This window comes from Chiloscyllium plagiosum, unplaced genomic scaffold (genome assembly GCF_037043375.1).
Source record: "Chiloscyllium plagiosum isolate Xiang-an unplaced genomic scaffold, Cpla_swu_hap1 HiC_scaffold_25, whole genome shotgun sequence".
NCBI lineage: Eukaryota > Metazoa > Chordata > Chondrichthyes > Orectolobiformes > Hemiscylliidae > Chiloscyllium > Chiloscyllium plagiosum.
In genome coordinates this window covers 10,245,936-10,272,991 of record NW_028270163.1, presented here as the reverse complement: position 1 = coordinate 10,272,991, position 27,056 = coordinate 10,245,936, and the positions used below count along the sequence as shown (strand labels likewise).

Sequence of the window (27,056 nt, the reverse complement as noted above, 5' to 3'; positions counted from 1 at the left end):
CCCCCAATCTTTTACCCTGGCAAACAATCATACTGTTTCCAGTCGCCACACTTAACAAATCCTTCTCCCATCTTTGCCTAGGACTCTACTTCTGATTTTCTCCAAAAAGCTTCTCCAAACAGCTCCTAGCAAAGACACAAATGACACCTGACATGTCAGTGGTAATCCATCTTTCCTTGACCTTCTCTGCCTGTGACTTGGACATGGTTGAGCACAACATTCTCCAATGCTTCTCCACTCGTCACTGGATGTTCACCTGCAATGGTTTCTTCTTCCACTCCTGCACAATTACCTCTGGTTTGCCAAAGGGATTATTGTTGGCTTCCTCCCATTTCTCATCTATAAGCTTCTCCATGTAACATTAATCAAAAACATATCTACACTCTCAAATCATTCACCATCATACTATATATTCGACTGTTTGTTCAATTTCAAGAACTGGATGAACTGATAACACCAAAGCCATTGCCTTAGGCTGTTTCCACAACTCGTTTCTTTGCCGACTCCATCCTTCTCCTTGACAACCATCTGAGGTTGAAACAGTCTGTTCACAACTTTGATGTCATATTGACCCCAAGCTGAGCATCCGACAATACATCCATGCCACCACAAAGACTATCACCTTCGTAAAACACTGTCCTACTCATGCCCTATCTCACATATACCTTTTGTTATCTTAAGGTAGTGCTAATTCCACCACACTCTTGATCAGTCTTCCACCATTTAACTTACAATAAATTTGAAGTCATCCAAAATTCTGTGGGTCATTTACTAACACACGCTAACTCCCAACCACACATCACACCTGTCCTTGCTGACCTACAATATGTCCAGATAAAACTGTACTTAGAATTAATACCCTAGTCTTGTTTTCAAACGCTTCTATGGCCTCTCCACTCCGTATTGTATTAAAGTCCAGGTCACAACCTTCAGAAATCTCTGTACTCCTCTCATTCTGGCCTTTTGTGCATTTTGATTTTAATCACGCCTCCCACTGTTGGCTGTGCTTACACCAACAATGAAAGGCTTATGCCGGAAACGTCGATTCTCCTGCTCCTCAGATGCTGCCTGACCTGCTGTGCTTTTCCAGCACCACACTTGTGACAATGACAACATATTGTCAACTGCACCTTTCCTTGGACTTTATTACTCTTGGCACTTGTTCCCAGGATTTCACTGCAGTATTGTGTCAATAGTAGTGTCCTAGCCCAAACATCTTAAGCTGTGCCATCAATGACCACTCCATCATAAAGTCAGAAGGAGCATTGTTTGTTGATGATTACATAATGTTCAGCACCATTTGTGCAACGCAAGTGCCTATGATTAATCATGGCCAACAAGAGAGAATCTAACAGTCTTTCCTTGATGGCATTATCAAACTGAATTCTTCACTGAAAATATCCTGGGAGATTACCGCTATCCATGACTGGAACAGCCTTATGAATATTATAAATGCTATAAGAACAAGTCAGAGACTAAGAATACCGAGGTGGATAACTTGCTTCCTGTTGCTCCACAAGGTACAAATTGTGTGTGTGATAGAATACCCTCTATTTGGTTGAATGGGTGCAACTCCAACACGATCAACATCATGTAGGGCAAGGCAGAACACTTTACTGGCATACCATCCACCACCTTCAAAATTTATTCCCTTAACCCAAGTGACAGCAGCATACACCTACAAAGATACACCGCAGAAACTCACCAAGGTTCCATCAACAGCATCATTAAAACCCTCGACCTCTGCCACCTAGAACACATGGGAGCACAACCAATTGCGTGTTCCTCTCCAAGCCACCCATCATCCAGGCTTGAAAATAAACTACCATTCCTTCACCTCACTGGATCAAAATCCTGCAATACCCCCGTTAACAGCACTGAGGGTATACCTGCACCCTTAGGACTACAGCGACTCACAAAGGCAGCTCGCCACCACCTTCTCCAGGGGGACTGCAAGTAATTAAGACAGCTAATGGAATTTTGTCCTTTATTACAAGAGGAATTGCATATAAATGCAAGGATCCATCAATTACACAGGGCACTAGTGATGCCTCATCGCATATATTGTGTGTGTATTTTGGTCTCCTGATTTAAGGAAAGACATAAATGCGCTGGAGATGATCCATTGGATGCTTACTACATTGATATCTAGAATGAGTTGGTTATCTTACAAGAATACCTTAGACAGACTGGGCTTGTTTCCAATGGAGTTTAGAAAAGAATCGAGTTGATTGAATATATAAAATCATGAATGGTTGCGAGGGGGTAGAAAGTGAAAGGATGTTTCCTCTTGGGAGAGAGTCCAGAACCAGGAGGCACTATTTAAAATTAGAGACGGAATTGAAATTTTTTTTTCATTCAGAGGGCTGTGTGATTGCTTGCTTGCTTCATAAGATGACAGAGATGGGGCTACTGAACATTTTTAAGGCAGAGCAATATAGATTCTCATTTAGGCAAGGGAATCAAAGGTTATTGAGGTCGAACGGAATGAGGAATTTAAAACACAAGTGGATGAGCCATGATCTTAATGAATAGCAGAGCAGGCTCAAGGGACCGAGTGGCTTCCTCTGCTCCTAATTCCACGTTTGTGTGAACTTCATAATTTGACTTGTTAAAAAACATCTCAATATTTAAGATTGTGATATCAAAACATTCATAAATAATTAGCCATTTTCTTTCAAAAAGTTTTTTTAATTATGTGTATCTGGAGGAAGATTCCTAGAAGTGCTGAAACAAAAACTTTTAAATTAACTTAAAATAATTATGATTTATGGCATGAATTGAAACAGTGCAAATTTGCTCCCCGAGAAAAGGCTGAATACGTTAAAGCACCTCATGCTAAGAATACTGCACCGAGGCATCACATGGCTTAAAGACCTTTTTTGAATGAATTTATGCACAAATATTTACATCATGTTTACTAGACTGATATCAGAATGACTGGGTTGCCTTATGAGGATATCTTAGACAGGATTAGAAAGGGAATAGGGATAACCCTGGGAATTACAGACCAGTCAGTATTATGTTGGTGGTGGGAAAATTATTAGAGATGATATTGAGATATACAGAGACATCTTAGATCAGTTTAAAAAAATTGCAAATTATTAAATTTTTTTTAAAACAGATTTTCAATTTTGTTATGCAAAATCTAACTCCTGTTGGAGCTTGAAAACCCACCATGTTTTTGTGGAACATTAATCCATAGGGAGCCATACTCTTGAATAAAAATTAGCACAAAGGCAGTGATTAATCACTGGAATAATTGTACATCACAGATGTCTTACGGTGACAGAGAGTTTACTGATAAATAATACCTTTCACATTCTCAGGACATCCCAATGAAGTGTAGTGCAGCCACTGTCATTAACTATGCAACCTCTGCATAGCAAGAAGTCATAAACAGCAAATAAACAAAATCATTAGATAATCTGTTTTTGATGTTGTTACTTGGAGAAATGTTGGTTACAATAACAGGAATCCTCCATGCTCTCCTTTAATCTGATTTATGTCTATGGCAGACATTGAGTTAACTTCACATTTGGAACAGCATCTTAAACAATGTCGCACTCCTGCACTAAAGTGTCAGGTCATCATAAATCATATGTTTATGGTATGTTCACAGGAAGAAAAAGTGTTAAAAACATTACAGGATTCATGGAGACAAGTCAGTTGCTGTGCCAGGAATTGGGAGAATTGTTACATTAGTTTTAAAACAGTTGCAACTTGATTTCACCGCAGAAGCATTCATAATGGTTTGGTCCTGTTTGTGAACATAGAACAGTACAGCACAGTACAGTACAGGCCCTTTAGTCCTTGATGTTATGCTGACCTTTTATCCTACTCGAAGATCAAATTAACCTACATACCTTACATTTTACTATCATCCATGTGCCTATCCAAGAGTTGCTTAAATGTCCCTCATATCTGACTCTTACCACCAATTCTGGCAGTGCATTCCACCACTCTGTGTAAAGAACCTACCTTTGACATCTCCCCTAAACCTTCCTCCAATCACCTTCAAATTATGCCCCCTTATGTTAGCCATTTCCACCCTGGGAAAATGTCTCTGGCTATCTATTCTATCTATGCCTCTCATTATCTTGTACACCTCTATCAAGTCACCTCTCATCCTTCTTCACTCCAGTGAGAAAAGCCCTAGCTTTCTCAATCTTTCTTCATAAGATATGCCCTCCAGTCCAGGCAGCATCCTGGCAAATCTCCTCTGTACCCTCTCTAAAGCTTCCACATCCTTCCTATAATGAGGCAACCAGAACTGAACATAATATTCCAAGTGTAGTCTAACCAAAGCTTTATAGAAGTGCAGCATAACCTCAGCTCTTAAACTCAGTCCTCCTGCTAATGAAAGCCAACTCACCATATACCTTCTTAACAACCATATCAACTTTGGTGGCAACTTTGAAGGGTCTATGGACAGGGAAACCAAGATCCCTCTGTTCCTCCACACTCCCAAGAATCCTACCTTTAACCCAGTAATTCAAAATGTATCACTTCACACTCTTCCAGGTTGAACTCCATCTACCACTTCTCAGCCCAGCTCTGCATCCTGTCAATGTCCATTTGCAACCTAGAACAGCCTCCACATTATCCACAATTCCACCAACCTTCACGTCATTGGCCAACTTACTATCCCACCCTTCCACTTCCAAGTTATTTATATAAGAGCAGAGGTCCCAGAACAGATCCCTGCGGAACACCATTGGGCTGAATACTTCCCATCTACTACCACCCTCTGTCTTCTATGGGCCAGCCAATTCTGTATCCAGAAAGCCAAATTTCCTTATCTCCCATGCCTCCTTACTTTCTGAATGAGCCTACAATGGGAACCTTATCAAATGTCTTGCTAAAATCCATATACACGACATCTACTGCTCTACCTTCATCAATGTGTATCGTCACATCCTCAAAGAATTCAATAAGGCTTGAGAGACATGACCTGCCCCTCACAAAGCCATACTGATCATCTCTAATCAAGCTATGCTTTTCCAAATAATCATAAATCCTGTCTCTCAGAATTTGCCCACCACCAACATAATACCGATGGGTCTGTAATTCCCAGGGTTATCCCTACTCCCTTTCGCGAACAAGGGAATAACACTTGCCACCCTCCAATCATCACGTACTACTTCAGTGGACAGTGTGAATGCAAAGATCAACACAAAAGGCGCAACAATCCCTTCCTTTGCTTCCTGTAGTAACCTTGGGTATATCCTAGCTGGCCCAGGTGACTTATCTATCCTCAGTTTTCAAACTTTCCAGCACATGCTCATTCTTAATATCAGCCTGTTTCAAGCTGTCTTCACAAAAAACAAGGTCCCTCTCACTACTGAATACTGAAGCAAAGGACCTCCCCTACCTCCTCAGACTCCAGGCACTATCCCTAATCGGTCCTACTCTCACTCTGGCCATCCTCTTGCTACGCACACAAGTGTAGAATGCCTTGGGGTTTTCCTTAATCCTACCCGCCAAGACTTTTTCATACCCTCTTCTAGCTCTCCTAATACCATTCTTCAGTTCTTTCCTGGCTACCTTGTAACTCTCTAGAGCCCTGCTTGATCCTTGCTTCCTCAACCTGAAGCAAGGTTCCTTCTTCCTCTTGACTAGATGTTCCACAGATGTTCTTGTCATCCAAAGTTCCTTCACCCTTCCATCCCTTCCCTGCCTCAGTGGGGCAAACCTATCCAGCACTCGCAGCAAGTACTCCCTAAACAACCTCTACATTTCCTGCCTAAGAGCATTGTCATTCCCTCTCCTCCAATTAAATACTTTCCCATACTGCCTGCTCTTATCCCTCTCCATGACTATAGTAAAGGTCAGGGAGTTGTGATCACTATCACCGAAATGCCCTCCCACAGAGCGATCTGACACCTGAGCTGGTTCATTGTCAACAACCAAATCCAATATGGCCTCCCCTCTAATTGACCTATTCAAAGTTTGTGAGAAGATTTGTAGCTCGGGTGCTCGTTGCTATGGTTCTGTTCGCCGAGCTGGAAGTTTTTGTTGCAAACGTTTCGTCCCCTGTCTAGGTGACATCCTCAGTGCTTGGGAGCCTCCTAAGAACCCTCCAACCACACGGGATGAATGTAGATTTCTCCAGCTTCCTCGTTTCCCCTCCCCCCACCTTATCTCAGTCCCAACCCCCGGATTCAGCACCGCCCTCTTGACCTGCAATTATCTTCCCGACCTCTCCGCCCCCACCCCCTCTCTGGCCTATCACCCTCACCTCCTTCCACCTATTGTATTCCCAGCGCCCCTCCCCCAAACTCCCCCCACCTTTTATCTCAGCCCGCTTGTCACACCAGCCTCATTCCTGAAGAAGGGCTTATGACCGAAACGTCGATTCTCCTGCTCCTCGGATGCTGCCTGGCCTGCTGCGCTTCTCCAGCACCACACTTTTCAACTCTGGTCTCCAGCATCTGCAGTCCTCACTTTCTCCTATCTACATACTGAGTCAGGAATCTTGCTGGACAAACCTGACAAAAATCTGTTCCACCCAAACTGTTTGCACTAAGGAGGTTCCAATCAGAATTAAGGAGGTTGAAGTCACCCTTGACAACAACCCTGTTACTTCTGCACCTTTCCAAAATCTGCCTCCCAATCTGCACCTCCGTGTCCCTGTTGCTGTTGGGAAGTCTATAGAAATTGCCCAATAATGTGACTGCTCCTTTCCTGTTTCTAACTTCCACCCATAATGACTCAGTAGAGAGTCAGAAGTGGTTTTTCCAGTTTTTGTTTTAGCATCCTAACCAACAAAATTTGTGCCAAATTCCTCCTTTAACACAGATTAAATGCCATTTGTTAGGGACAAATTAAATTAAAAGTAGGTTAAAGTTTTTAAAAAATTAAAAAGAGTGACAGAAAACTATTTTAAACAAACTCAAGCACAGATTAGTCTTCCTTCCCTACAAACAAAAAGCAACATCAATGAGGTCCATTGACAGGACTGCAGCTAGACATATGTTAAGAACTATGTATAGCTTTGAAAGAACATTTCAAAGCAATAATTCAACACTTTAGGGATGAGATACAAATATCTGCAAACATGGAATTCTAGTTAAAACTGATGTTGATTTTAAAAGTTCTAAATAATCACAAGTTTCTTGGCATCAGGTACTGAATGACTGTATTCTGTGCAGACCAAAAATATTGTTGGACTCGTGCAACAAAAAGTATTTAAAGTTTTACATGAAGATAGTCTTTAATGATTTCAGTCTCAAATGTGCAATATATCCGGATGGTTATAGGCATTTACCTGTATTGAGAAACAACGGTTTTATTTGGTATAATTTCCCTTAGTCCAGAGGACAGACAATTGAATTCACAATTTGAACGATATCATTTGCTTGAACTTAAATGTTCACAAGTACACTGAAAATTATTCTACTACTATCTAATACTACAGAATTAGAACAACAAGACGTGCTAATTGCGATATTTACCAGACACAATCTGGTTAAGAGACACAGGGCCAAATGTTTCCCATTTTCAGTTAAGGATTTGTCGAGCAAGATTTGTAGCACTCTGCCCATTACGGCACAGAGAGACTTTTCCCCTGCAATCTACCATCATCAAATCATGAATTATGCAAAAGGGTTCTTGATGCCTATTCAGGGAAATGCACTTGCCATTGCTGGGACTTCAGCTTTCATGCCTTTGGCACCATATCTAAAGCCCAGATGCACACTACTTCAGATGCTGTAAGCCAGGAACTGGACCAAACAACCGAGATGCTTGACAATTACTACTAAACATATGGCCCATGGGAACAGAAAGCTCACTCTCCATCATGGACAGGGACTCAATGTGTTGGTGAATTGGTAGTGGGGAGAAGGGCTTTATTTTTCAGTCGACTGTTACAGGAAGTCATGCCAGGTAACAGAGTCTATCTGGAAACAATTTGCAATAAATGGCAGTGCTGTGTCCTGGTTGAAAAAGAACACCCAGTAGTTTAGAATGATGATGAATGGGTTTCTGCGTTCTGTATGGATAACTGTCACCATCTCCACTTGCTACTCACTCGGACTCTGCCACTGCACATGCATCCTACGAAGGGTCACAGACTACGGCTCTCAGTACTTCATGAATTACATCTGTTCAACAGCTCTTGCTGACTTCATCCTCTCAAAAGCTTCCTACTCATGCACCGGGAACATCGCACCATTGCTCTGCTCATGCATTACCACTAACTATTCTTCCATCATACTCTATTCCGCCTTTTGTTTTGTTGCTAGAGAAGCTGTCCCAACCCCCACAGCAATGTCTCAACAGGAATCCAACTGGGCACCTGCAATTCTTGGACTGATGCACTTGACCTGCAAGTCTGACCATGACCCAGTCCTTGGATTGTAAGGACAGAGTTCCCCGGACTCTAATAGGTCCATATACCTGCCTGTGGCAAACCCATGAATGTAATCGGGCTAGCCCCCAACTGATTGTTGAGGTACTGTAGTTCCCTTCCACCCAAGGACTTCTCCCCTTCAACTTTCATACATGGCCGTTACTCGAAGCACATCTAATGTGTCTGTCACGTTAACTGCTGTCACATGCTGCAGGTATGGCACTGAGGTGGCATTGTGCCACAGAGGCATGTCCACCCTTATCTGACTGACAGATTGTCTGCCCAGTACACCCACCATGACAAGCTGCTGAAACATCCCTGCACTAAGAAAGCAATGAGACCCATTGCCAAACTCAATGTGCAATTCATTGCTGAAATCAATGCGTGCTAGGAAAGCAATGTGAAGCATACAGTGACTACCAGCAAGATGTGCATGTCACTGCATGCAAAGCAAGCTGACAGAAACATGTACATCACAGATGTCCCTGAGCTCCAAATTAAAGTGTTGAGGGCCTGAAGTAGTGTCTGAGTTCGTCTGAGCGCAGGCATGATGATATGGTGAGAGGCTGGTGGCTGAATTGCTTGGTCAAAGGAGCAAGCAGAATGGTGGCAATGGAGCATGCATGGACTTTCTTGTGAAGCAGCAACTACAAGGTGGCCAAGACAAACATTTGGTGAGCTGCAGTGGCCATGTACCTGCACTGATTTACAACTCAGGCATTTGTGCCATGAAGTAAAGGAGAATTGCAAGTGAAATATAAATAAGGTGAGTGTGGTTTTAAGTTAGATGCTAATGCAAGGAAATAAGGTAGTTGCTAGATCAGTGGTGCTGGAAGAGCACAGCATTTAAGGCAGCATCCGAGGACAGGCAAAATCGACGTTTCGGGCAAAAGCCCTTCATCAGGAATAAAGGCTTTTGCCCGAAACGTCGATTTTGCCTGTCCTCGGATGCTGCCTGAATTGCTGTGCTCTTCCAGCACCACTGATCCAGAATCTGGTTTCCAGCATCTGCAGTCATTGTTTTTACCTCAATAAGGTAGTTGCGCCTACCTTAATAATAATAAGGGCTGCTTACTGAATTTACCATATTCAATCAGTGCAAGCTAGATCCAACCCATGAGAAATAAATATGGGGCTAGATTTCCCTAGATCATAGCTGGATGACTACAAATATTGATGAGAAAATAAAGAAGAAAAAAATAGATATATAGTATTAGTGTAGTTTGGTGTTTGTTGGTTGGCATAGACATGGTGTTACATTGGTTAGGCCACTTTTGGAATACTGCTAGCAATTTTGGCCTTCTTCCTATCAGAAGGATGTTGTGAAACCTGAAAGGATTCAGAAAAGATTTACAAGAGTGTTGCCAGGGTTGGAGGATTTGAGCTATATTCAGAGGCTGAATGGGCTGGGGCTGTTTTCCCTGGAGCATCAGAAGCTGAGGGGTGACCTTTATAGAGGTTTACAAAATCATGCAGGGCATAGATAGGACAAATAGACAAGGTATTTTTTCTGGGGTGGAGACGACAAGAACTAGAGGGCACAGGTTTAGGGTGGGGGGGGTGGAAAGATTTAAAAGGTACCAAAGGGGCATCTCTTTTACCCAGAAGGTGGTGAGTGTATGGAATGAGCTGCCAGAGGAAGTGGTGGAGGCTGGTACAATTACAACATTTAAAAAAGCATCTGGATGGGCATATGAATAGTAAATGTTTAGAGGAATATGGACCAAGCACTGGCAAATGGGACTAAATTAGGTTAGGATATCTAGTCGGCATGGCCGAGTTGGATCAAAGGGTCTGCTTCCGTGCTGTACAACTCTATGACTCTATGGTGGGCCAAAAGACTTGTATCTATGCTGCATGACTATGATCCATAACAGCTTAAGGGCAAAATTCTTCTTGATGCCAAGATGTTTTCAGATGTTTTTCTACTCTCACCGTAGTTTCCCACCTTCTTATCATTGCTCAAGCCACACCATTGAGGGGACAATTTCACCCAAAGAGAAGAAACAAATATCCAAAGATGATTCTGTCTCTGAAAATATGTAAAGTGAATTCACAATTTGTACCTGGTAAAAGATGAATGCAATATTAATGTCATACCTTGTGTTTTGCACATTTCATCGAGAAATTATCTTCATTTAGGAAACATTCTGGAAGAAAGAACAAATGTGGGTCATCAACCATTCTGTGCTTTCAGTAATATTTTTACAAGCTAAAATTAATTTAAGCACAATTAATAAACATAAACACTCCCTGCAACACCACTTGACATGCTGATTCTGAACTCTGCAACAAAAAAAACACAAGCCTTTTTTTTTTAAAAAGATCAACTTCATTCTCTTAGTTTTGTTTTTTTTAAAACTGCAGCCCCAAAAATTGGGAGTAACTGTATAGCTCTTTCAAAGAGCTAACATATGAAATGGGTAAAATGGCCTCCTTTTATGATGCAAGATCCTATAATCTGGAACCGACAGCAAATGACAATGGTATTGCTTTCTATAACAATTAACACGTCAAACTCAATCTAAAAGTGAAAGACCAAGCCAAGTTATATGAATGCAAGGTTTTATGGAGTTATTACATTTTACACTCTCTTTAATTCAAGTTAATTGGTAAGGTCATGGAGGGAGAGTGTATGTGGTCTCACAGAGAAGGGAAAAAACTGAAACTGGCATGGTCAGCAAAGAGAAGACTGGGGGCCTCTGCAAGTATTGAATGGAACCTGATTGTTAGAATAGCCACAGATCTAAGAGACATGTCACTGTTAAGCAGAACGTCCAACTTTCTCTCATTCAGGAGGCTGGTTTGCCAAACCAGCAAGTGTGCATTTCTGAAAAAATCCTTTCCAAATCACTGTATCAATTGTTTAAATGTTCATTTTTATCAATTACACTTAAATTTCCAAATAGCAGAACTAACCACTAAAACCTTATTTTTCACACTTGCAGGATCAGAGAAAGAAAGAAAAATTAGGCCCCAAGTCTGATCTGTAGTAAGGGGTGCTGTCTGAGGCTAATCTAAGGAGTTGGGCTTAACTAACACTGACTTCAGTTCACTCTCTGGTGGCACACACTCCGAACTAAAATCAGGTTTGGAAGTGGGTTGCCTTTCAGCCTGGATCTTCCTCCTCGCCCAGCTTGCTATATGATTGTTTGCAGTGGCAGGCAGTAGGAGAACAACAACAGCAGGGTGGGTGACACCACTATCATGTTGATGTTCATTCTGGGAAACTGAGTAAGCTTCCCATACTGGCGATCATCTGTCTCTGCTGCTTTTAAGGCAAGGGAGAAAAGTAATAATACCACAGATTTTTGTAACAGGAGATGTCTTCAGAAGCTAAAGGTCAATACAGGATAATGGATCCATCAGCCAATGCATCACACACTGTATTGGCTGACAGATCCCATTAACCATTCACCAGCCCAGTGGGACAATGCAAAGTGTTTCAATACAGAATCAAACACTCTGGCTGTGCTTTAATTGCTTTTTTTCCCCACTGAACCACCTTAGAGAATTTCACACCCCACCTCCTTTCCCCTTTCTATTCTTCTCTTAATCCATCCCCCTATCAAAAATAACGATGAATACAGACAATGAATTAAAAAATGTTTTATCAGCTTGACAATGAAATTTTAGTGCACTGCAATGGGGCTATGAAATGATTATGCTATGAATATTATAGTCAGCCACATGACTGCAAGGCTTATTGGGGCTGAGTCAATATTTTGACCATTCGGAAAGTACTAGTTTGTCACTGCTAATGGGACAATGGTGAGAATAATGCAGTGGGATGAATTAACAGCACTGCATAAGAACATAAGCAAATGTCTTCCATATTGTGAGTTCAGTACAATTCTGCCTGAAGTATATTAGTACCGATACATAAAACTAGGCATCAATGACCCAGTACTTCAGACTAGTCATTAACAGCTTAATGAACTTTACCAAATACTGCCTCAACTCCAAGTCAGTTCCACCAAATCTAACTTGAGTATTATTTAGAATAATAGAATAAATTATGGACAGCCCATTCCTGTTATTTTAAATGATCCCACTGACACTAAAGGCCACTTTAATACAACTTCTCAGTTTGAATTTCTGGATAATTTAAATTTATAGAGATGCCAAAACAGTGACTGTAGTACCAGAATTACCTAATTCATTTTATTGGCACACATGGCACTCATTCATCAACTGAAATCAGCAGCTTCCTTTCTAATGCAGAAAATATTACCATGGTGAGACTTTTACTTGCAGAGGACAAAATTGTTGAATTCAAGTACTTCGTATCTAGTTATAGAACAATCACTAATCAAAAATAACTGAAGAGATACTCACTACTATCTACAGCACAGGCATAGTGGTACTTAAGGGGGCAGCCTTTAATGTAGCAGCCTAAAGTGGCACCGGTTTTCTCACACATGGAACAGAGCTGCAGAAACAAGGTCAATGTCAGAAAGGCTGTTGCAAAACATAAAACATTTCACAAAAATCAAAACAAATTTAAGCCAGGTAAAATCTTACAGGACAGCACAACTCGACTTCTTCAGTCAAAGCACCCATATTACTGATTCTTTGGAATTTATGGAATGCAAGGCAAGGCTTGATTCCATATATAGTCAAGGAGGAAAAAAGGGATCTATAAACTCTTAGTGCATGATTTCAGCTTGAGATGGAGGACAGGAAAAATTTCTGTTTGTAACAAGCTGCTCCTTTTTTGAAGTATTTTAGGTGTTGGAGATGATTTCCTTGAATTCCAGGAGCAGCAATTACTGTTTTATATGCTGTTGCATTGTTTTGGAACTTTGAGAAAAAAAAAGTCAAACCAACAGCAGTTTTAAAAGGGAGAGGAACAGACAAAAGGAAGCACATGGTGAGGTCAGTGCAGGAGGGAGAGGGGGGGACACAGAGGGGGGGAGGGACAAGAGAGAAAGGGGGGTGCGAGAGAGAAAGGGGGGGGCGAGAGAGAAAGGGTGGGGGGGCCAGAGAGAGAGAGGGAGAGAAATTCACACTGCTAACTGACACAGTGAACCAGCGCAGTTATGCCTCTGCTGTTGAATTCATGTATCATCGTTGAACATCAGAGTGTGTCTAGGAAAATTAACAAACAATGAAATTCACAACTGATCTTGGAGGAACCTGTTTGGGAGAGGTCACAGCACAGAAACAGATAGGGAATACTTTTAAGGGTGGCCTTGCTGTAGGTTTGCAGTCGTGAGTAGAGTGGGTTCTTTCTTGATTGTATGTTTTATTGAGATAGGTCTCTTAATTAAACTTAAAAATAAGCTATAAATATTAATTTAGCCTGGAGCAGTGTTTTGTTGAGGAATAAGACGGTGCTGTTTTCTGGGTCTGCAGATTGGAAGACGCAAAAATGGCCCTTAGTAGAGTGATACCCTCTTCTTGTCGGATGTGGGAGTTTAGGGAGAGTATACGGGTTACTGAGGATTATATCTGCAATAAATGTCATTGGTTCCAAATCCATTCAGATCGAATGGATTGATTCGGCGACAGTTAGAGGCAATGACGAATTTACAAGAGCAAGGGCATGTGATAGATGGCAGTTATAGGAAGGGAGAAAAGCCACAGATACAGTCACACAGATGGTTTAATTCCAGGAAAGGTAAGAGATATAGGCAGGAAGTGCAGGGATCTTCTGTGGCTCTCCCCATTTCAAACAAGTATGTTGTTTTAGAAAATTTAAGGAATGATGGATTCTCAGGGGAATGCAGCACAAACAGCCAAGTTTCTGGTATTGACACTGGCTCTAATGCAGTTAGATACGTTGGGTTCCAGGAGATTAATTGTGTAAGGGGAATCTCTAGTCCGAGGCACGGATAGATGTTTCTGTGGCCAGCAGCGAAATATCAGAATGGTGTGTTGCCTCCCTGGTGCAAGGATGTCTCATAGAGGGTGCAGTATGTTCTCAAGGGGGACAGGGAGCATCAGGAGGTCATTGTACACATTGGAACCAGTGACATAGGAAGGGAAAAGGAGGAGATTCTGAAGGGAGAATACAGAGAGAGTTAGGCAGGAACTTAAAAAGGAGGTCCTTGAGAGTAGTAATATCTGGATTACTCCCAGTGCTACGGGCTAGTGAGGGTAGGAATAGGAGGATAGAGCAGATAAATGCATGGCTGAGGAGCTGGTGTATGGGAGAAGGATTCACATTTTTGGATCATTGGAATCTCTTCTGGGGTAGACGAGACCTGTACAAGGAGGACAGACTGCATCTGAATTTGAAGTGGACTAATGTCTGGCAGAGAGATTTGCTACAGCTGCTCAGAATGATTTAAACTATTAACGTTGGGTGTGGGACCTAGACAGATAGTGAGGAAAGAGATCAATCTGAGACTGATACAGTTGAGAAAAGAAGCAAGTCAAACAGTCAGGGCAGGCAGAAACAAAGCAGAGAACAAGGTAGGACTGATAAATTAAACTGCATTTATTTCAATGCAAGAAGCCTAACAGGGAAGGCAAATTAACTCAGGGCATGGTTAGGAACATGGGACTAGGATATCATAGCAATTACAGAAACGTGGCTCAGGGATGGACAAGACTGGCAGCTTTATGTTCCAGGGCGCAAACGCTACAGGAATGATAGGGAGTCGAGAGGAGGGGGAGCAGCGTTTTTGATAAAGGATAGCATTACAGTTGCACTGAGGAAGGATATTCCTGGAAATACATCCAAGTTATTTGGGTGGAACTGAGAAATAAGAAAGGGATAATCACCTTATTGAGATCGTATTATAGACCCTCTAATAGTCAGCGGGAAATTAAGAAACAAATCTGTAAGGAAATCTCAGTTATCTGTAAGAATAATGGGGTGGTTAGGGTAGAGGATTTTAACTTCCCAAACATAGACTGGGACTGTCATAGTATTAACGGTTTAGATAGAGAGGAATTTGTTAAGTGTGTACAAGAAAATTTTCTGATTCAGTATGTGGATGCACCTGCTAGAGAAGTTGCAAAACTTGACCTACTCTTGGGAAATAAGGCAGGGCAGGTGACTAAGGTGTCAGTGGGGGAGCACTTTTGTGCCAGCGACCATAATTCTATTCCTTTTAAAATAGGGATGAAAAAGGACTGACCAGATTGAATAGTTGAAGTTCTAAATTGGAGAAAGGCAAATTATAACTGTATTAGGCAAGAGCTTTCATAAGTTGATTGGGGGCAGATGTTCACAGGTAAAGGGAGAGCTGGAAGATGGGAAGCCTTCAGAAGTGAGATAACGAGAGTCCAGAGATAGTATATTCCTGTTAGGGTGTAAGCAAAGGCTGGTAGGTGTAGGGAATGCTGGATGACAAAAGGAATTGAGGGCTTGGTTGAGAAAAAGCAGGAAGCATATGTCAGGTATAGACATCAGAGATTGAGTAAATCCTTAGAAGAGCATAAAGGCAGTAGGAGTATACTTAAAGAGGGAAATCAGGAGGACAAAAAGGCAACATGAGATAGCTTTAGCAAATAGGATTAAGGAGAATCCAATGGATTTTTATAAATACATTAAGGACAAAAGGGTAACTAGGGACAGAATAGGTCCCCTCAACCATCAGCAAGGCAGCCTTTGTGTGGAGCTGCAGGAGATGGGGGAGATATTAAATGAGTATTTTGCACCAGTATTTACTGTGGAAAAGGATATGGAAGTAATGGAATATAGAACATAGAACAATACAGCGCAGAACAGGTCCTTCGGCCCTCGATGTAGCGCCAACCTGTGAACTATTCTTAGCTCGTCCCCCTACACTATCCCATCATCATCCATGTGCTTATCCTGTAGGGAAATAGATGACAACACCACAGAGGTGGTGGTGCTGTATGCCTTGAAATGCATAAAAGTGGACTTATACACTTAATGGTAAGGTCCTAGGGAGTGTTGCCAAACAAGGAGACATTCGAGTGCAGGTACATAGCTCCTTGAAAGTAGAGTCACAGGTAGATTGGATAGTAAAGATGGCGTTTGGTACGCTTGTCTTTATTGGTCAGTATTGAATAGAGGAATTAGGAGGTCATGTTGCGGCTGTACAGGACATTAGTTAGGCCACTGTTGGAATATTGCATGCAATTCTGGTCTCCTTCCTATCGGAAGGATGTTGCGAAACTTGAAAGGGTTCAGAAAAGATTGCCAGGGTTGGAGGATTTGAGCTCTCGGGAGAGGTTGAATTGGCTGGGTCTGTTTTCCCTGGAGCGTCGGAGGCTGAGGGGTAACCTTATAGAGGCTTAAAAAATCATGAGGGGCATTTGGGGGAGGGGGGGAGGGGGGGGGGGGGGGGGGAGGAAAACGAGACTCCAGAACTAGAGGACATAGGTTTAGGGTGAGAGGACAAAGATATAAAAGGGTCCTAAGGGGCAACCTTTTCACTCAGAGGATGGTACGTGTATGGAATGAGCTGCCAGAGGAAGTGATGGAATCTAGTACAATTGCAACATTTAAAAGGCATCTGAAAGGGTATATGAATAGGAAGGGTTTGGAGAGGTACGAGCTGGGTGATGGCAGGTGGGACTAGACTGGATTGGTATATCTGGTCAGCATGGACGAGTTGGACCGAAAGGTCTGCTTCTGTGCTGTATACCTCTATTTGATCTGACTGAGCTTCCTGAAAAAATAATACAAGTTATGTGACATCTGTTGAGCAGCTGTAACTGCCTTCATGCCCCCATTCATGTCAAAAAGATGCCAACTAAAGGGAAAGCCTATAAATCAAAAACACTTTGCAGGAAGTTAACACCCTCTCCTCTGCAGTTAAATGCTTTTCACCGGCAACAAGATTTGGGTGTGTGATATTTCAACAACACATTTCATTGCAGCATTCCTATAAACATGACAAATCTACCATAAGTTGAAACACTAGACCTCTGCTTTAATTGTAACAGTATCACAGCTGCAAACCAATTACATATGGTGCCTAGAGAAAAACACACAAACCATTTTCTCTGAAAGTTAACAAGGTGCTTTACTAAAAGACTTGAATGAGTGTGAAAAATAAAGGAATCATATACATTACAACAGAAACATCCTAACCAAGGTTTCAAACATTTAAAAAAGATTCCCAAACATATTTTCCAAAGTTCCAAATGCTCCTTCCAACAGATTGCTAACTAGTTTCTTTCCTCATAAAGGGTCACTTGACTGAGGATTAATTTCAGCCTCGGTCCAAATATGAATAAAAAAAACTGAATGCAGAAGGGCAGTGAAAGCAATTGTCCTTGCCATCAAGGCAGATTCTGACTGCATGTGACACTTAGAAGCCCATGCAAAATTGAAGTCAATGGGAACCAGGGAAAGATTCCACAGTGTAGTCATACCTGGCACAAAAAAAAGATTGTTGTGGCTGCTGAAGGTCCAAATCTCAGCCTTAGCTTGTTGCTACAGGAGGTCCTCAGGGTCCTGAAGCATCTTCAAGTGCTTCATCAATGATCTTTCCTTCATCATAAGGTCATAAAAGCACAATGTTCTGTACCAGCTGCACCTCCTCATATGCTGATACAGTCTGTGCCTGCATGCAGCGATACTTGGATAACATTCAGGCCACTTCCAACAAGAAACAATCTAATACTTGCTCCTCACCACAATAGCATTACAGGTAACCTCCGCCTTTTGAAAATTCGCTTTTATGAAAGACCTACAGTAGTACCTGTTTTCGCTAACCGAAAGGAATCCGAAGAGGATTTTTGCTTTTGCCTTTTCTCGTAAAGTTTTTCCCATATAAATTAATGCTTCTTCGCTTTAAGCCATTTCAGCTTACAAAAGATTTCATAGGAATGTTGTGCTTCCGGATAGTGGGGGATACCTGTACCATCCCAAACCACAACATCCTGCAGGTTACTATTGACCAGGAGCTGAACCAGACCACCCATGTAAATACTGTGGCTACAGAAACAGGTTAGAGACTGGAAGTTATGTGATGAGTAACTCTCCTCTTGACCTCCCAAAGCCCATCCATCACGTAGAAGGAACAAGTCAGGAGTGTAATAGAATACTTTCCACTTGCCTAGACGAATACAGCTCCAACATTCAAAAAGCTCATCACCATCTAGGATAAAACAGCCTGCTTGATCAGCACTTCATTCATCCTAGTCACCACCAGCACACATTAGTAGCACTGTGTACCATCTATACAATGCAATGTAATAACTCGTCAAGACTTCTCTAGCAGCACTTTCCAAACTGGTGTTCTGCTTTCTAGAAGGTGGCCAAGAGATGCATAGGAAAGCAACAACTACAGGCTTTCCTCTAAATCACATGCCATCCTGACTTGGAATTACATCACAGTTCTTTTATCTGTGCTGGATCAAAATGCTAGAATTTACTAACACCACATGTTGTATCTATACCACATGGACTGCAGTGGTTTCTACAAGGTGGCTCACTTACACTTTTTCCAAGTACAATTAGGGATGAGCAATAAATATCAGCAATGTTCATATCCTTTAAATGAATAAATAAAACAGTTGCTTCAAATGTCACCAGTTTACATTTTTTCTACAACCTGTAACAAACAAATCAATAACAAATATGACAACCATCCTCTAACTGAAGAGGAATTTACTGAAGGAAACACTCATCAAAATAAGCCACTTATTTTTCAATTTGGAGTCTGCTTTAGTCATAAATGAATAATGCCTTAGAACCATAACGCAGAAGGTACAAATTGCCCCATTTGATATGAATCAGATGACTTTTGGTGCATTGATCCAAACCAATGACTTCACCATGCTCCCCTCCCTCAATCATCCCACGTTTCAAAGTTTTGTCCTTATTTCCCTTTAAAGATGCAATAGTCTCTCGTCTCAACTAGTCATTGATCCATAAAAGTGACAAGGAAAGAAATGAGACTAGCTTCCAATAAATCAAACTTGTATTTCAGGCTGACAGAGCTGCTGAAGAAAGGGATCCAGTGACATTGTGTTCACTGGCTGTGGAGAAGGCACACGATAAACAGAACACAAGCACCAATTGTACTTTGCCCTATTTTGAGTGGACAGACTATTTAGACCACACACAGGAGCAGCACATCTTTCTCTTACTTCTTTTCAGATTACTAAGGGTGCGAGGCATGCAGAGGTTTGGAAACAATATTATGTGGCTATCAAGAACAGACCCCGAATTCAACATCCTTGATCAAGGGATGCAACCTAAAGACCAACTCTTTTATATAATCATGGAAGGCAGAAGCATCTTTTCTTTGTGTACCAGAGATTTTTAGCAGTAAGGAAATTAACATGACATAGGGTTGAGGAGGTTAATGTCTCTGTGGTTCAACTACAGGCATTACGAAAAGATACAAATCTTCACCGTTTCATTTAAATGGGAAAGAAGGAGCAGATTTATGGGCAGAGTAATGTCAGCCTCATCACGTTTTACATCAGAACCGTTCGATTTCTAGAATTAGTACAAACATGAAAATGCTTCCTCTCTTTCAATGTTGCAACCTCCATTAAATTATTCAATATATACTCAGTTTCTTGTTCACTGGAATCATGCTGATCATATGGGATAGGTTTATCATAAAATCCAGTGGAAACATGCTTCAAAAGGAGGGAAATGCAAAAGATAGCTTGAAGGCTGAAGAATCAGCTAAAGTATTGGTGAAAGGGTCTAGTGGGTGAGACGTGACTGCTAAATTCCAGAACTCATCCATTTTACAATATCTTACTCAAGAAATATTTCCCTTTAGATTAAAAAAAAAGCACTGTTAAAGTACGAAAGAGAATGAAATTACTATTAGTCTTTTTGCATAATCTAATTTCATTAATTCTCTTCCATTTATCTTCCTTACATTTAGAAAATGCAGTATTTATGATTATCACTGAAGTTACTATCGTAGATAATCTATGAATAATTCAACAAGGTTACATTTATTGATGGAAAACAAGCAATTAGGTTGTACCTTGAAAACAGCGGAGATTAGTACCCTATTTTGTACTGATACCCACACCACATGAGTACACAGGGGTTATAAGAAATCGGTTCAGAAAACGATATTTTTTGTTCCTTTCAAAGCTTCACTGATTAATCATTTAAGCACCTCCATTTTACTTTTACTCTATCCAATTTTTCTGCATCAACCTCCCTTATTATGACATTAACTGAATCCTTGATTATCTTGACCAACTCTCTGCCTCCTTCTTGGTATCTACTCAGGCTCACACTTCCATACCTCTTATCAGAGATAGGCAGATGGAGAGAATAAATAATATTGCAAGGATTGCTGATTTCCCATAGTATTATTCAGTGCACTCTGGTCACTTGAGGACACTGCTTTCAACTCTGAAGATACCTTAAGATGGAATTTCATTCCTTAAACATCCACTCTCAGGTTAATTTCTGATTTTAGTCATGTGACGATGCTGCTCCTTTAACAAGGTCATGTGGTCCTTGGTTTTTTTTTCCCCCAGAAGTGTCGTAAAAGGCAGAGTTGCTGATAGGTCTGGCTTGGATGAGTTGTAGGGCCAATTTGATTACATCTAACAGAAACTACCTCAGGAAAAAGGCTTTCAAGTTTAAAAAAAAACACTTTTACACTGAAAGGGGAGTGGCCAGTTCTTCCCGCTCAGCTTTTCTCTGGTTTGGTCTAGTCTGGCTGTTCAGAGAAAGCAGTCAGTTTTGAGGCTGGTCAAAGAAACAACTACATGGAAGGTATTCCTTGCTGAATCTCTCCTGTAAGACCTGCATTTGATTTTACCTTTTGTGCCAAAGGATGCTTATGGGGATTGTTGCAGAAATTTGGAACAGCATCATTAAGTTAAGATAATCTGTTGGATTTTCAAACAGGTTATGTTATTCTACATTTGATTTGCTTTTGTTTGTTTCATTCGGTAATCTTGCAACTAAGTTCTGTTTTGTTTAATCCCAAGTGGTTGGGCCAGCTGCATAATTCTTGGAATATCCACTTTATACCTGTTTAAAACAACGAGCACTGTTAGGGCCCAGGCTACTTTCTTGAAATGTTTTGAGGGGGTCTAGCCTGGTCCATAACAGTCATTATACGTTAATGTCATGGCAGTCCAGTCAACCCATCTGCATTTGAACCATCACAACAAACCAGAGTGGCTACTGGATGTCAAGTACTATATCTATTGGTTCATGAATCCCCTACACAATCCACAAACACAAAATAAAAGTAATGTTGACACTGAAAATGTGACTGAGCAGACTTTAAACAATTTCACTACCATTTTGCATTGGAGGACAGTCAGACTGCAATTCAAGTGAATGTAACCCTTATTCCCTATTCAACACACCTTACCTTCCTTGTTACAAGCGCCACAGGTAACACAAAATAATCCCCAGTTTCTCTTCTTAAACTCTTCTTAAACACCTCTCCCTTCCATTATTACCTCCAAAAAAAATGCAAAGGGCTCATGAAATTCTTTGCAATTTCATGACAATCCCAAACCGCTGCTTCTGTGTCTTGCCTCCCATGAAGTTAAACAAATTTTTTATAATAGACTCACTGCCCTAGCCCAGAACTCTTATCTCTGTTGCTTCACTCAGATCTCCCCTCATGCCCTTTCTAATTTAATTTGTCCATGAGACCCACCACTGATACTCTGATTCTAAACTGGTGTTCATCCAACATTCTCTTGGGTTAATAACATAAAACAAAGAACTGCAGGTGCTGGAGATCTGAAACAAAAACAAAGTGCTGGTGAAACTCAGCAGGTCTGGTAGAATTGGTGGGAAGACAGCAGAATTAATTGTTTCAAAACCAGTGACTCTTCATCAGAACAGATTCTCTCTTAGGACTCATGTTAGCCAATATTACAAAGCTTACTTGTATTCAGGTATGGTCTCTTTCGCCTTTCAACTTGGCATTATCACCACTCTGCTCAAAAATCCAATACTTGACCCAACTATCCTTGCAAACCACTCTCCAAATCTTCCCTCGAAAGTCCCTTAACCTGTTGCTATCTCCCAAAGCTGTTCAATCTCTCGATTTTGAATATATATATATCCAGTTTCCTCTCAAACATCTTTTTCATAAGGACGCATAACTGAAGGCTTTCATTCCCCGAACAATTCTCATGAATCTTTTCTGCAATCTCTCCAATGCCTTCAGATCCTTCCTAAAAAGTGTGGTGCACAGAATTGGATACAATATTCCAGTTGAGTCCCCACCAGTGTTTGATTGAATTTCACCATAACTTCCTTAAATTTAGTACTGTCTACTTGTATATGTAAAATACAAAACTCCATATTAGCAGCTTTTTCATCCTACCACCTAACCTTTAACAATTTATGCAATTATATCCCTAAGCCCTTTATTCCTGGACAGCCTTAAAATTATACCCTTCCCTTTGAGCTGCTCTCCTTACACTTTCTACTGAAACTTATCACTTTGTACATTCCTCCATGTCTGCCCATTCTAGTCTACATTCTCTTGAAACCTATCACTGTCCACCTTACTTATCATCAGAATCCTTCTAAGCCTTACATCATCTTCAAATGAGTGTGCGCCCAAGTTTAGGTAATTAGTAACGAGCAAAATATCTAGCCTTGAAAACACCCCACCAAATACCTCCTCCAGTCCTCAAAAAGAAACTATTCTATCCACGATGAAAGCAAAACACTGCATATATTGAAAATCTGGAATAAAAACAAATTCTGGAAATACTAAAATCTAATAGCATCTGCATATTGTGAGAGGAAGAGAGAGAACGAGGAAAGAGGGACAGTACGTGTTAACAATTCAGGTTGAAACCCCTCATGAAAACTGTTGTAAAATATTTATTTTATTTCTCTCCACAAATGCTGCTTTATCCACGGAGTATTGCCAGCATTTGATTTTATAACTGTTCACCAATGTTCTGTTTTGCTGTCATTTAGCCAACTTTTTATCCACGTTGCCACTGACGCTTTCATTTAACAGGATTCAATTTGCTGACAAACAGATGTTGTGCAGCATTTTATCACAAATCCTTTGGAAGTCAATGTATTCTACATTAATTGTATTTATCTTTATCAATCATCCCTAGTATCTCATCAAAAAAACTAGTTAGTCAAATTAGTTAAACACAATTTGCAATCAATTCATTTGTCCAAGTAATTGTTGATTTTTTCGTTCCCACCATAAACACTAAACTGGTTGACCTGTAGTTACTGGAGATTTCCATATCCTTTTTTTGAACAAGGATGTAACGTTTGCAATTTTCCAGTCTTCCAGCACTAGCCCCAAGAAGGGTTTGAAGGTCAGTACTACTGCATCCGCAATTTCCCTCAGTAATCTCAGATATATCTCATCTGCCTCTGAGAAGTTGGGTAGAGTAATTGTAGATTGGAAGGCAGGACGTTAGAATTTGGTTTCTGTAAAATGGGGAAAGTATTGCATGGTCCCTTTAAAAGTTGGTGCTTTCTCGGTGCTTAAATATTAAAATGGATGTGTGAGCAGACGCTTGAGTTTGCAAGGATACAGAGAGCCTGAACTGAAACATTTGTATTGAAATGCCATACAGTTACAGCTAAGCATCAGTTTTTAAACCAAGTCAACAGGCTTTTGCATTTAGCCAATTTAAACCAGGCACTACGATACCAAAAACCTATTAAGTTTAAATCTGATATGGTCAAAACTATCAGACCAATCTTATTGTAAGAAATATTGACATGTCATCAAGGAGGGGGCAGTTGGACAAAGACCCCAGAGCAAGTTGCCATCCACCAGAGCTAACAGCCCTTAGTTCTCAAGACTGGTTCTCATAGTCATCTATTTATTAGGGTAAACATCACCTAAATAACAACAGTCCCAATGACAGAGAAGGCGTTCCTGACAAAAGAAACAACAGAGAAGGCGTTCCTGACCAAAGAAACAGCAGAACATTCCAGAAGACATGTAACCTGCTGTAATTTCTTTTTTTGTTATATGAATGGGACTTGTATTTATTGAAACAGCACACCATTAGAATCTTGTTTTATTCAGGAATAGTAGTTAGAAGGGATTTATTCTGTTTGTTAATAGTTTAGATAATTTGTTCACTGTTAGATAAATAAAAATTGTTACTTGTTGATTCTGGAGTGAGTGTCAGGGATTTATTTTATTTAACTACTAGAAGTTGCTAAAAAGCTGGTTATTCCACTTTTCACACTTTCCATAGATAATAGGGTGAGATGCTCTTTGGGGGTTTTGGTTTTAGTTCTTAGCATAACTAAGTAAAATCTAAAAATCACACAACACCAGGTTATTGTCCAACAGGTTTAATTGGAAGCACACTAGCTTTCGGAGCGACGCTCCTTCATCAGGTGATTGTGGAGGGCTCGATCGTAACACAGAATTTATAGCAAAAATTTGCAGTGTGATGTAACTGAAATTATACATTGAAGAATTGATTGTCTGTTAAGCCTTTCATCTGTTAGAATACAGTGATAGTTTCACTTCTTTCATGTGTAAATCACAAAACCCTTTCTTTTAAAGTTGCATTCTCGGGTTAGCTGTTAACAATGGTGACAGCTCGACAATATGTTGAAGGTGTTAGCCCCCTATGTTCTCTGTCTATGACCTGATGTTTAGATTGATTCCTTCATGATGAAGAGCTTATGCCTGAAACGACGATTCTCCTGGTCCTCGGATGTTGCCTGACCTGATGTGCTTTATCAGCACTGAACACTCGACTCTGATCTTCAGCATCTGCAGTCCTCACTTTTCCCAGTAATAAATACTACTTGTTTTTATATAGTTTGTATTTATAAAATGAGATAGTTGATGCATTAGTTTTGAGCTTTATAAAAATCCCAACGATTGAAAAATAGCAAAAATTTAATTATCCAAATTGGGAAGATAGAAAGTAGGAAGTTACAGTCCAGTTAACGTGACATTGTCATAGAGAAAATATCACAAGTCACTTTTAAAGACGTTATAGCAGGATATTTGGATAAGTTCAAGTGAATTAGGCAGAGTCAACATGTCTTTGTAGATGGGAAGTCATTTTTGATCAATTCTTTAGACTTAAGATCGTAAGGTGTAGGAACAAAAGTGGGCATTCAATGTGATCACAGCTGATCTGTGAATCTTCAACGCCACTTTCCTGCCTTTTCCCTTATTGATCAAAAATCTGTCTACCTCAGTCTTACTTAACCCAGCCTCGACAACTCTCTACAATAGAGAATTCCACAGATTAAATACTCCAAGAGAAGAAATTCCTCATCTATCTTAAATGTATGATGCGTATTCTGAGATTATGCCCTTTGGTCTTCGACTCTCCCACAAGAGGAATCAACCTTACCGCATGTACCTTGTCAAACCCCCTAAGAATCTGATATGTATTATTACAAGTGTCTCTTATTTTTCTATATTCCAATTAGTACAGGACTTCTCTTCATAAGACAATCCCTCCATATCTGGTATCAGCCAATGAAGATTCTCTGGACTACCTCCAATGCCTGTACATCTTTCCTGAAATGGGGGCCCCCGAAGCCATTCACAGTATTCCAGCTGCAGTCTGAGTAATGCCTGATACACTTTTAATAAACCTTTCTACGTTCATGACCCATTCCCTTTGAAATCAAGGCTAACAATCCTTTGCCTTCCCTTGTACCTGCTGAACTTGGATACTATTTATTTGAGATTCATGGATTAGAAGTCCCAATTCTCTCTTTTTCATAGTTTTCTGCAGCCTTCCTCTATTTAATTAAAATTCAGATCTTCTATTCTTCCTGCATAACTTCAAAATTTCACACATTATATTCGAGCAGCCAGATTTTTGCCCACTTGCTTAATCTGCTACATTCATCTGCAGACTCTGTCAGCTCACCGTTTGTTCTCCCTATTTTTGTGTCATCCCCAAAACTGGCAACAATACTTCTTTGAGACAATAACACATGCTGTGGGTGAAGGGGAAACTGATAGATGTTCTATACTTAGGTTGAGATGGCATTTGATAAAGTGCCACAAAGATCATTGCAGAAAAGAAAAGCTCATGGTGTAGGGGGAATAACAGATTAGAGGACAGAAGATGGCTGGCTTACAGGAAGCAGACAGTAGGTGTGAGTGAGTTGTTTTTGGTTGGCAATACGTAACAAGTAGTGCATCAATGCAACTGATGCTGGGACTTCAACTGTTTACGCTTTGTATAAATTACTCGGATAAAACGGCAGAAAGCGAGAACGACAAATTTGTTAATGAAACAAATAGGAAAGTACAGTAAACGGAGGACATAAGAAGGCTACCAAATGATTATAAATAGGTTAAGGGTCTGCACAAATGATGTGGCCAATGGAAAAGTCAAATTATGAAATTTTATATTTTAGTAATGCAGAAAAAAAAATTAACAGTAAGAGATTGCACAGCTGAGATATAGAGGAATGTATGTCCTTGTCCACAACACTAGGTTCAGTTAATATGCAGGTACAGTAAGTATTTATTGCAAGGAGAAGTGATCACAAAAGTAGAGAGGCTATACTTCGATTATACAGTGTACTGGTGAGACCACATCTGGAGTGCTGTTTACTCCAATAGGTCTTATTGAAGAAAACGTGCAAATACTTCAAAAGCAGTTCAGAGAAGGTTTAGCAGACAATTACATGGAACAAGTAGCAACTTGACTGAAACATAAGATCTTGAGGGTACCTCACAGATTGAATGTTGAGAGGATCTTTTCTGAATGAACCCTGTGCAAGAGGCTACAGTTCAAAAATCAAAGGTCACCCATTTAAAATAGAGGTGAGGTGAAATGTCTCATACGGTCATGAGTCTTTATAAATCTCATCCTG

General features: G+C 40.6%; 1 protein-coding gene across 4 annotated transcripts in view; it reads right to left on the bottom strand.

The window, feature by feature from the left end:
• The window catches only part of LOC122562012 (uncharacterized), a 56,250-nt gene that overhangs the window by 11,791 nt on the left and 17,403 nt on the right, over window positions 1-27,056 (bottom strand). For 3 of the 4 annotated variants that reach the window (XM_043714402.2, XM_043714400.2, XM_043714405.2), the window contains exons 3-4: window positions 12,695-12,788; window positions 10,457-10,506 (exon numbers count right to left, since the gene is read on the bottom strand). In XM_043714402.2, the coding sequence (XP_043570337.2) occupies window positions 10,457-10,506; window positions 12,695-12,788 (144 nt within the window). The remainder of the gene's footprint in view (window positions 1-10,456; window positions 10,507-12,694; window positions 12,789-27,056) is intronic. The other variant, XR_006315186.2, reaches the window with a different exon arrangement.